General features: G+C 43.1%; 1 protein-coding gene across 1 annotated transcript in view; it reads left to right on the top strand.

The window, feature by feature from the left end:
* Positions 1–12,308, top strand: part of RNF2 (ring finger protein 2) — a 147,123-nt gene extending 134,815 nt beyond the window's left edge. Inside the window, exon 8 of the mRNA XM_078641427.1 lies at positions 10,344–12,308. Coding sequence (XP_078497553.1) covers positions 10,344–10,445 — 102 coding nt within the window. The 3' untranslated portion in view covers positions 10,446–12,308. The remainder of the gene's footprint in view (positions 1–10,343) is intronic.
* Positions 12,309–12,620: the final 312 nt, after the last annotated feature.

The raw sequence follows: 12,620 nt of genomic DNA, 5'->3' as shown, positions 1-12,620 counted from the left end.
ACCCCATCGCGGTGCCCTTAACCTGCATGTAAAATGCCCCATTAAATGAGAAATAATTTTTCTTCAATGCAACCTCGGCCAACTTCAGAATGAAAGCAGTGGGAACACGATGCGGTCTTTCTCTCTTCTCTAAGTAAATCTCCATCACCTCTAACGCTTCTTCCTGTGGGATCTGCGTGTAGAGGGAGGTCACATTCATCGTTACCATTAGTTGGGTGTCTATGTCAAATTGGGTTCCTTCTACCTTCAGCAAGAAGTCAGTCGTATCTCTCAAGTAAGATTTTACTTGTGGCAAAAAGGTTTTAAAAAGAAATCCACATATTGAGATAGTGGTTCGAGGCAAGAATCGCAGCCTGACACAATGGGGCGTCCTGGCGGGTCATGGAGGCTTTTGTGGATTTTAGGCAAAAGATACAAGATCGGAGTTCTGGGGTATTTTTTGGACATGTATTCGTATTCTTTTTTGCCAAGAAAGCCTTCTTGAAGGCCCATCTCTAATATCCCGGAAACAAGTTGTTGAATTTCATTGACAGGGTCTTCAGAGAGACGCCTGTACCAGACTTGGTTATTAACCTGTTTGTTGCCTTCGGCTAAGTATTTGTCACGTGCCCAGACCACTACCGCCCCGCCTTTATCGGCCTGTTTAATAACTATTGAAGTGTCTTCTTTCAATGTTTTAATGGCTGCCAGTTGTTTTTGGCCCATATTTTGTTGCACAAAATTTCGACCCCTTTGTAATTTGTCAATAGATGATAGTAGAACTTGCTCAAACGCTAGGACTTCTTTAGGAATATTTTGATTGGGAACAAAGGTGGATTTGTTCCTTAAGCCAGTGGCTTCTATGTTAGTTAAAGATGGACGATTCCAAAAGAAGGTTTTTAGTCGAATTTTGCGGCAAAATTCGATTACTTCCAACTTGAGTCTCGTGTAATCGGTCTTTTTACATGGCACGAACTTGAGTCCCAATTGTAATACAGACTGTTCTTCCATTGTTAAAACCCTATCAGATAGATTAACCACAGAGCTATTCTCACCTAAGATTTGTAGGAGCGGCTCCTGGTGCGCATTTCCCATGGTTGTTTGTACCGGGATTTTTTCTGTTGGCCCTGGTCTAAAAAAGCTACCTGCTTCTTAGAGGGGTTCCGATTATCTGATCCAGATGAATCGGACGACGAGGTATCCGAGAAAGTTGTGAAGCGATTTCTCGACCTACCTTGGTATGCGGATAATGCCCTGCGAGAGTCTTGTTGGGTGTAATAATCCTCTTTGAGAAAAGGATACACCTGCTCGATTTTGAATGATTTAACGTCCCTTTCGTATTTAAACGTTTTATCATTGATAGTGTTGTCTTTGAAAGTACTGATTTCTTTGTCTATTTTATCCAATAATGCCTTGGCGTCCGCCACAACAGGGCTGCTCTTAATCGTCTCAACCAATGCCTCAATTTCTTTTTCTTCTTCCGCGCACAATCTCTGGGCTGTTTCTATGGTGTGAACCATAAGGTCTCGGCTGCATTTAGTGTTTATAAAACTGAAGCCCTTTTTATATTCAGCGTCTTCGATAAATATTACAGGGACATTTTTGACCTGTAGGCCCCAGGGCTTTTAGCGCCTACGATCCCTTTCCCCCGAGGAAATTAGACAGGACACCAAGCTAGAACGGCGATTGCCGCCAGGGCCTCCCCAAATCATTGAAGGTATTTTGCTTATATATCACTTAAACGTTGTGCGCAAATACACATGAGGGTATTTGCTTTTCGCTCCGATTTTTTCAGGTGGGCCACTGTTTTTCCTTGACTGCACCCCCAGATGCCCAGTCCCACACAGCCAGACTCAGCGTGCTCTGTCCCCTGAATCAACTTCGTCTTTAATTCCGGTAGGTTCCACTCCAGTATGAGTGTCACACATTGGGAAGGCGAGTCTATAAGTTAAAATAATTTATACTCCTTTCTCTTTTCAATTGTTCTCAACAGACAGACTAATTGCGCCCTGATGAGACTCCAGAAAATCGTTTACTGGATTCGAAACGCGTCGGCTAGTTAGAAAGGATAACATTGGAAATTAGTCCTTTTGACCAGCAATTGCTGGTGGCAGAATTATTCATAAATTGTCTGTACTCCTTTCTTACTTTTCTTACTTTTCTTTCTTTACTATTTTTTATGCTTTGTTCATTCACTAGACTTGTAGATTTCGTTTTTTACACATGTCAATATTGTTCTGTTTTGTTGTAAAAAATTATTATTAGTTATTGATCACATGTCACGTATTTTTGTAGAGTGTAAATATGTATAATAGATAAGTGTCTTTGTGTGTTTTGATGTACCTCCTTCGACAAACTTTGATAAAATTGAAAAATTGTTTGGTATAAATAAAAGTACCTTGTTGAATTTGACAGTGAGCGTTTTCAACTTTCCATAAATGTGGATCTAAATGTAGGTGGCTAGGCAAAGTTTTTGGTGTTTTTTCCAATAAAACATCAGCATCCTTTTAGGGTATTAAAAGTACAAGATCCATATATTTAGGCATTGCAGCGTCTTTCTTTGTTTTATTAAGCAGTCCAAACATATAACGCTCGAAATAGGCAGGTATGCAATACATCTAGCCTGGTTTAAAGTGCTTCTAATTCCGACCCAGAAGGAGATTAACCTGGGTCAATCTTACAACATGTGCCTAATGGTGGCACCCGCACTGCGGAACCTCCGTACTGGGGGGGAGTTAGGAGTGATCTTACTGATTTTACTTGGGGCTAAATATACCTGAGGCAAAATAAGGAACTCCGCACACCAGACTCACCGATGCACGACCCTCAAGAACCGGACCCGACCACATCAGATGTATCCTACCCGCTCCCTCAAGACATACCGTGGAGATCTGGGACCTACTCAAATCTACCTCCACAAACTCCAGCTCAGCCTTGAGCATCATAGCAGCCACCCCCGACGGATATAAAATCATCCACAAAGACCACGTCAGCCGACCAGGAGCAGGCATCACCATCACCAACGGCCCCTCGCGGCGGGATGCCTGACTTTCACCTTGTGGATACCCTGCTATCTCACAGGGGAATACCAGGACGGGTTCCCTAAGCAAGCGCCGGGAAACCCACTGCGGGTAGCTGTGCGCTATATAAGCTCAACTACATTTACATTGACATTGTACACAAAGACACCCTCCACCTCACAACTAGCACGGATGACCACTCGCCCAACATGGAGCACCTATACTTCCAGATTATGACCAACCCGAATGCCACCCTCCACTGCACCCTCGTCTACAGACCTGCCAGACCCTGCCCTGCCCCCTTCTGCAGGGCCATAGCTGACTTCATAGCTAACGATGGTCTTGCCTCAATGTAGTACATCCTCCTCGCCGATCTCAATTTCCACATGGACAACCTCGAAGACTGCAACACCTACTGGAGCACCTTGCCATCATTGGACTCAAACAACTGTCCACAACACTAACCTATTCGGCAGGTCATACGCTCGACCTCATCTTCGCAAGCAACAACATCCTCGTCCGACACGCCTCTGAGCCACACTGGACCAACCACCACTCGGCCCCCTTCTCCTTCACCAAGCCCACCATACGCCACCATGCCTGCTGCGATTCTCGCAGAAGCTGGAACAAGGTCACTGAAAACCAGATCACCCCCCTCAGCAAGAACCCTTCACAGACATCCACAGATGCCAACACCTCCGCACGCAACCTCAGCACACAACCTCCACCGCTGGATCTCTGACTGTGCCAACACCTTGGTTCTCCTCCGGAAACCCTCAGACAAGCAGCCCTCCAAGAAAGCCCACTGGTTCTCCTCTGCCTTTCAAGAGTCCCGGGCCACCTGCAATTGGCTCGAGAAAAGACGGAGGAGCGGCAAAATCATGGCAGACCATGCAGCCTTCAAATCCGCTGTCACGGTACACTACCGCCTCTTCAGAACAACAAAGAAAGCAGTCCTCGAGGAACACGCCAACACACGCCACAGCAAGGATCCCTTTGCATTGTCAAAGAATTCGCCAAACCTAGCATAAAGAAAGCAGACATCCTCCCGTCCCAAGACCTCTGCGATAACCTCGCCACCTTCTTCCACTACAAGTTCAAAGAGACACAAACTCTGCTGCACCATCAACTGCTCCATCAAGCCTGCAACTTTCCCGGAAGATTGGAAGCACGCAGAGAACTGCTGAAGAAACCTTCTGCCGACCCAATGAATCTCAAGAACTACAGACCCATCTCTCTGCTCCCCTTCCCAGCCAAAGTCATTGAGAAAGCCATCAACACCCAACTCTCAGAGTTAGTACAAAGGAACAACATCCTCGACCTCTCCCAATCAGGTTTCAGAAGCAACCACAGCACTGAGACTGCTCTCCTCGCCGCTACAGATGTGATCCGCACCCTCTGAGACCGAGGCGAGACTGCAGCCTTCATCCTAACATCTCAGCCTCTTTCAACTCAGTCTCCCACCACAACATATGTGCAAGACTCCACAACGACTGCATCTGCGACAAAGCCCTAGTATGGATCTGCTCCTTCCTTACCACCCAAATGTAAAGAGACAGACTTCAACCGTTCAAGTCAGAACCTACAGAGATCAGCTGCGGAGTGCCTCCGGGATCCTCCCTGAGCCCCACCCTCTTCAACATCTGCATGACCACGCTTGCAGCCATTGTCAGAAGCCACGGACTCAACATAGTCTCCTACGCAGACGACACGCTGCTGATTCTCTCCCTCACAGACGTACCAATAACCGCCAAGATCAACTTCCATGACTGGATAAAGGCAGTCGCCACCTAGATGAAGGACAACTGCCTCAAGCTTAACTCCGACAAGACCAAAGCCCTCATCCTGGGTTCCTCCCCCTCCACCTGGGAAGATTCTTGGTGGCCCGCAGCGCACGGAATCTCCCCACCCACACAGACCACACACGAAACCTCGGCATCATCCTGCACTCCTCGCTGTCAATAAACTGCCATATCAACGCCGTCCCGTCCACCTTCTTCCACACGTTCGCCTCCTTTGTAAGATCTTCAAGTGGAACCCCACCGAGTCCAGGAAAACGGGCACCCATGCACTTGTCAGCAGTAGATTTTACCGGGGCAACGCAATCTACGCCACCACCCAGAAACTCCCCAAAAACCTGCAGACCGTCCAGAATGCCTCTGCCAGAGCCATCCTGAACATTCCCCGCCGAAACCACATCACCAGCCACCTAGGAGACCTTCACTGGCTAACGGTCAACAAGAGAATCGCCTTCAAGCTTCTCACACACGCCCTCCACAATGCCGTATCTGCATACCTCAACCACGGCCTCTCGAACATTCCCACCAGACATCTCCACTCTGCTGAACTGGCCCTGGGTGCTGCCCCATGGATCCGCAAGACCACGGCTGGAGGAAGATCCTTCTCCTACCTCACCGCGAAGACCTGGAACTCCCTGCCTCTGCACCTCAGGCAATCACCCTCGCTTCCGCAAGCAGGAAGGACCTCAAGACCTGGTTCTACAACTGAACTGCAGACCTCCCACCCACCCAGGTCTCCCACTCCCCTCCACCCCCAACCAGCGCCTTAAGACCTTCACGACTAAGTAGTTGTGCTCTATAAAACTATGATTGATTGTATAAGATTGAACCAGGCATTCCAGGATATCTTCTGATGATATTGCAGTATCCTTTCCCACTCATTGTCAATGACTACTCAGTTAGTTGAGTAAAGTCATGCTTGCTTTTTTACCATACATCAGGATATTGTTTACAAATAGCAAAATTGTATGAGTTGACCCTCTGACTGGAAGACCTTTTTATGGACTCTGGCAGATGGATTGGAGTAGAGCAACCTGAGATATCTGACATACATTTACCAAATCTCTTGAGAAATATAGTCCTATAACTCCAATTATACCGTTAAAGGCCTTTTTAAGATCTATGACTAGACACACAGAATTGGACCAGGATTTAGGGACTTCTTCTAGGGTGCAAAAAGACTCCTGTTACTATAGGAGATATTATGTCTAGGGATGAACCCTAACTGGTCAAAGTTTATTAGCCCGGGAAGGAGAGGCACCAGATGTAAGGAATAACGGGTCCCTGCCAGCCTTAGAAATTAAAGATATGGTAGCTTCACTGGTCGAGGGAGGCAAGCAACCTTCCTGCCAAGTCACCTTGCTTAAGGCTGCAAACCTAGGAGCTAACATTATGGTATAGGTTTTATCAAATTAATTTGTAATTCTGTTCGTACTAGGGGTTTTCCTATTTGTCTAGCCGTGCAGGGCACCACATCTCTCCTGATTTGCAATGGGCTGTTCTTATGGATACTTCCACTCACGTGGCTGACGTCAATTCCTTTCCTTGAACACCTTTTGACAACTGACTCTGTTTTACTCTCTAAAGCATAGTTTGAAAGTTTTTCAGTTTGTGTAGGGTGACCCCATCTAAATCCATAAGGTGGCACAGTACCTGCTCCTCTATCACAGAAGCTGTAAGCAAGGGAGTTAATTGTTTTCATTTTAGCATCTGGTGCGCCTTATTCGTGTCTCGTATTCTACACATATGGGCCACAGAGTGGCAAAGTTGCAGGTAGAAAGGAGTTACTTGATACCAGCTAAATGGATAAATCAGGTAACAGGTGGCAGATAGTTGTTATGAGGTGTTGTAGTGTAAGTTCAAGGCAGTTTCTGGAGCACAAGGAAAATGTCAGCCCATCAAGTCTGTTGGAGCCCACGGATTTGTGTGCAGGATTAAGGGTCTCCGAGGGGTACTTCTATAAGGTTGGGAGGGCGAAGCACCATATGCCCGCCAGACACCCTTTATTGCAGCATTTTGATTGTGTCTTGTGATCAGGCAGGCACAAGCAATTGAATGTATGCCTTACTGACCCTCAACAGAAAGTGATTAATGCCATAAGAAGTCCCTTGGTCCCATTGTGAGGTCAGAGTTAGCCGAAGAGCAGTAACACAGAGGGGGTACCAGCATCCCATGCTCTTCCCCACTACAGCAACACCCCAATATCATTCCCTTTAAATAAACAAAAAAGGGAGATGGACTGTCTCAAGTCACTGAGGTGGCTACTTTGAGTGTGCAAGTCATTTGAGGCCTGTTGCCATGTCAAGCGCCGCTGCTCAACTGCATGGTAAAGTGATGAGTGGCCCACTGTAGCCTCACTCCTCACCTAGAATCTTGCAGTTTGTGGCCCTACCCCAGCGCTGGAATCTACGTATGGTATCAAGGGGCTGTTTTGGAGCCTGGCAGCATGTATCGGAGTAAGAAATATTTTGGTGGCCCATGTTTGGATCACTTTTAATTTTATTACTCATTTTTTGCTAACTCAAACCCCCCGGTTGTCTATCAATATTGAATTATAAGTTGAAGGATAAGATAGAGAAATACTCAGAAGTGAGCTAGAGGGAAAGTTAATGTTCTCAGGGGGGCCATTGGAAGGTCTAGCCCCTGGGCAGTTGCCCACTTTGCCCATGCCTTAAAATATCTCTGGTCATTGGTTAATTGATTGTATTATAAAATCAGTATTTTCCAGTGGTTGTATTAGGTATGTCAATGCAAACAAGTACATTAGTTAGGCAAGTCTGATCTCCGAAACCGCTTCTTGGTGGTGTATTAGACCCTCTCACTAAAATCTTGTCTGCAGCATGGGAACCATAAACCATTGTTGATATATCTAAATCGGCTTTTCCACGTTAAAAACTTGATTTCTTCTTGGAGGCTAATTAAGCTACTTTGTGTGCTCTCAAAAGGGTGAACTCTAGGCAGTTAAGTGTATAACTGCAACTATAGTCATGGTTTGGTAGTCATACAGATAGTTGATAGCTTGTGGATTTACCTTCTCTACTGAGGGGATTCCAGTAATGTGTCCTTCTAAAGCCTGGTGTGCAGTTTTCAGCATCACTTAGCCACACATTTTCAGGTGAAGGCATTAAAGAACCTTAGGCAGAACTGCCGCTTTCAAAAGCATGTTTCAATTGTAGCTATTTTAGCAGACATTGATTCCTGTGACTTCAGTAAACATTACTTTTTAGATACTGCGTGAGTATGTCCAATGCCACTATCTCATACTACCACTGCATCCTTCCCTCTAAGGAAGATCTCTTATTGTGTAGCTACCATCTGAGGGCCAAACACTGTCCATGTTGTAGTAATATAGTTTCTGATCTCTAGTGGCAGGCTACATACGAGTTATTACTTAGTTTTCCAATACGTTTGTAATTGAGGGAAGCTCCACGTTCATACCATACATCATTTTACTCGTAACTGGCCCAGTAGGGGTCGTGTTGGCAACTCCTGTCCTGCAAAGTTATATGAAGTGGTGCACGGTTAGGTTGCAGTGACTGTGGAGTCCAGAACCTTTATCTTGATGATATTCCCACGAACTATCTTCTTAGTATATATTTAATGGGCCAAGTAAGCACATACCCTTTTAGTTGCCATCAACTTGGTGCCAGCTATAATTCACTCTCAAAAATGTATATAAAACATGAGGATAAAACATACATTGAAACTCAATGGGAATTGCAAAAGAGTAAAACAACAAGTGCTTAAGTTCACTTTAAAATATTGAGGAGTTGCCATGTGTTGGTTCAAGAATTAAACATGTATTAATGGAATTCCATTAACATTGTAAGGAGAGACATTCAGCTTGAAGCACTAAATATTTGATTGACTTTACTTCAGACAGCTTTACTTCCAGACTTTTCAAATCTGAAAAAACCTTGACTTTAAAACATATCGTCTGTGTCTGTAAGTGTAAATCATTTGTCACACAATCTTCTTTATTTAAATCAATATTATTATAAGAAAAGTGAAATGACCCAGCCCCTAAGTGTAAATCAACCTAATAAAAAGCTACAAAAACATATTACATTTTCATTAAGTTAATGTGCTCCCAAAGGGCAAGGGTACCTGCTGTGGGCTCTCTTTCTGCAGGCGAACTTTTCGTTTGGATGTTTGCGGCATTGACTGAGCCACGAGATGAGTCCCGCTCTGTGAGCAGTCCTGCTGAAATGTCAACCGATATGGCGGCATTATGGGGCGGGTAACGCAGATGGAAGAAGCAAACAGCCTAAACGCCACAGAAGTGTTCTTTTGCAACCCACTGGGGATTAATTTGAAAAAAAAAATAGGAATGACTACACTGCACCTCACATGAGAAATACTGCAACACTTCAACTACCAGCATGCCACGGGAGTGACCACGCTCACATGGGCGGGACATTGAGAACTTTGGTGTGTTATGTAATTTGCCAGGGAAGCCATTCAGTAACAAAGCCATTAGCCCAGTAGGAAGTGCTCTAGAAGCACGAAACGCGTCGGGATTGACTTATTTAGAGCAAGACACTCTGCCGATTTTTGCTGTTTTCGCTCCTTTTAGAAAGAAGTGCGGACAAATTTACCTGCTGTGGGCTCTCTCTCTGCAGGCAAACTTTTCGTTTGTGTGTGTATATATATATATATATATATATATATCTCACAATAACGTTAGCCTAATATGTTAAACTAAGCACAAACATTAATGATTTAAAATAATGCAAAACTTTATTTTACATCCTAGTTTGGGCAAGTTCAAATGCGCTACAAAAGAGCTATTGAGATCTATTCAAGACAAATTCCAAAACAATGAACTAGTTTATGTTTGATGCTAAATGTTTTCATCATCTAGAATTTGGGAAATATGACCTGGTAAACGCAGAAGCATGAAGTGACAGCTGTGCATTGTGCTTGCATCTTCTATGTTGCAGATGCCTCCCACCCTTAATTTTCTTAAAGCTACAGTGCAGTCTAAAGAGAATTATATCTGCCATTGTACTTCCATCCATATCTACACCTTCTTTAGAAGCTGGGTGACCGTGATGAAGTAGAGTAGCTACCCCTTTCTGTACGTTCATATAGGAGATAAAGAATAATACAAATTCCTTATACATGTTTTAGACTATTTAAGGCAATCTCATTGACATATTTTGAGAGACATTTTCATTTAAATGTGACTTTCTTTTATATGAAGGTTCTGGACCAAAATCAGTAAATATACTCTACCTCTTCCTAATTAGGTAAATAAATACAACAGAACATGATATTTTAATTCAGTGTAATATTTTGGTAATCAGACTGACAAAGTCTGAATTGCTTAAGCAACAGCATGCAACGTTGAGTGTTATTTTCTCAGATAAGTGTAGTCATATTTAGATTAGTCCTATTTACTATACACTACAGTAGCACCTTTCAATTCTTTCTAGAGCTCTATCATTTGGAAATGTGGTCAGTGTGTGTTCTTCAGATATAATCAAACCACCACTTAATGTTTTAGTATGATAACTTTTTACTTTCTTTTTTTTCTGCTTAGGTACTAAATGGTTCTTTTTCTTTGGAACTGGTCAGTGAGAAGTATTGGAAAGTCAACAAACCCATGGAACTATATTATGCGCCTACAAAGGAGCACAAATAAGCTTTTTGAGCAAAGCAGAAAGTAAAGACTCTTGCCCTTTTATAGCTGTGATTTCTTAAGAGACTGACATCATCTTCCCTTGAATCAAGAAAATAATACTGCAAGGCTTCGAATATGACATAGCTCACCATCTCGATTCATTTTGTGCATCAGTATGATTATTACATTCCTTTGCGTTTTTGGTGGAGAAAACCGCAGACATCTCCATGTGAACATCAAAGGCATAAAGTTCACCAGCAACTGAAATGTAAAACTACCTGTTTGAAAGTCGCAACCAGGTTACTAGAATTACATCAAAAAGCAACATGATGACTCAATTTCCAGTGTGCCAGATCCTCCTGGTAGCCAAGTCTGCCTTTGAATTTGCATCATTGGTTGGTCTGTGTATAGGGCACTATTGCCTTGTGCTTTTTTCAGCTTTCTTTCTTCCCATTGGCTTGGCAGTGTTTCGTTTCAGCCCTGGTTCATTTGTTTGTTTTTTTCCTTTGGAAACAGGACAAGTTGGCTTTTAGGACACTTTGAATTATTTATTTTTTACAATTCCATTTAATAGATAATCTCAAGGCATGCATAGTCCAGAGTGCGTGAAATGTCATCTGCAGACATGCAATTCCAGCTCACTCAATGAAGCTGCTTAAATGGTGTATATATAGCTTGTGATGGCTGCAAAGAAGAAAATGGAGGTTGTATTTAAGATTAGCAGCCCTTCCAAGTTATGCCTAAATTCCCGAACGGTTATTTCTCTGTTTTTTTTGTCTACAAATTTTCCACCGATTCTAATATATTTACCGCTGCCCCTGAGATCTATTTTGCAAGCAGCCTGTGGTTGAATACTTCATGCAAGGGGCTACCAAAGGCTTGATTTCCACCACTGCATTTGATATTGCTATCGGCATTTCAACATTTTCAATTTGAGACCCGAAGTAGTCTGAGCTCTGAACCCTTAATCTGTCTCACCACGCAAGAAAACCTGTACCAAACATTGCTTGCCAGCTAGTGTTGAGCAGGAATTGGTACAAAGAACTTTCTGGCTATGTTCTTAGGTTCCATAGGCCTGGGGCCTACATTTTCTCTCCACTTACAGCACTTCCTAGGTTGGACTGCGCTTTACTGCCTCATGTCATTTAGTTATGGTTTGTTCCTATTTAACCAAATCAACATTTTAGCATCTCATGTACCTTTCTCTTTGGAACAAATGTATGTTCCATTTGTGGCACAAATTTCCCTCTGGGTCTGAGATGGGAACAAAAACAAGGGGACCTAAGTAAAAATAACATAGAAGAGCCTGTTCATTCATAACAGCTATTTGTAAATGCAGATTGGTCCGTTTTGATTGAAAGTCCACAGGCAGAGTCCTGCATGAACACATCATTGGCTACTTTCGTATACAATTTTATATTTGTTTTTAGTACAAAAGTTATGTACATTTTCCAAAATGACATTTTCGACTGTGCCATGACATTGAAGAACAGACTTTGTACACCTGGAGGGCCTCTGTTTTTTTAAATGCAGTTTGTTACTGTGCTATGTTTAATCTCTGCATGTCCACTGACTACAAGCCTATTTTAAATGCAACGCAGGGGTATGTGCAGACAAAAATGTAGTACGTGCAGCTGCAAAATATCCAGTTTTCATTGTGGTTTATATTAGAATATTGGTACAAAGAGGCAAGTGTGAAGCTGAATTGTGTATATGTATAGAAAGTGTCCTTGTTTTTCTTCTCCGGTATCTATATAATGTGTATAAAAACGTGCAGCCGATTTGTGAACACCATTTTCTTTTCACAGCATTGTTAAATTTACTCCGTATTTATGTTATTGTTTAAACATATATGCATTGGATAAACCATCTGTTGAACAGTGACATTAGGGTGAGGTTTATTCGTGTGTGAATTAAGCATGATTAAATGCCTAGTGTATCATTAGATTCAAACATTAGTCAACTGCAGTATCCTGATGAAGTCCTCACCTTAAGCAACTTTACCATTTTTCACTCTTTTTTTTTTTTTAATTTCCTGTGCTATTGATGAAAACATTTCTGAAGAGAGCCGGAGTAGACCCATTGCCAAGGACGTAGGTCAGTTTGTACACATTTGACAGGGCATGTCAAACAGTGGTGTATGAACATAGCCTGAAAAATCTGTGCTTCATCCAGGCATCCCTGTGGAACACTAGT

This window comes from Lissotriton helveticus, chromosome 1_1 (assembly GCF_964261635.1).
Source record: "Lissotriton helveticus chromosome 1_1, aLisHel1.1, whole genome shotgun sequence".
In the NCBI taxonomy this organism is placed as follows: Eukaryota; Metazoa; Chordata; class Amphibia; order Caudata; family Salamandridae; genus Lissotriton; species Lissotriton helveticus.
The sequence above is the reverse complement of the archived record's forward strand: the minus strand, read 5'-3'. Positions and strand labels throughout refer to the sequence as shown.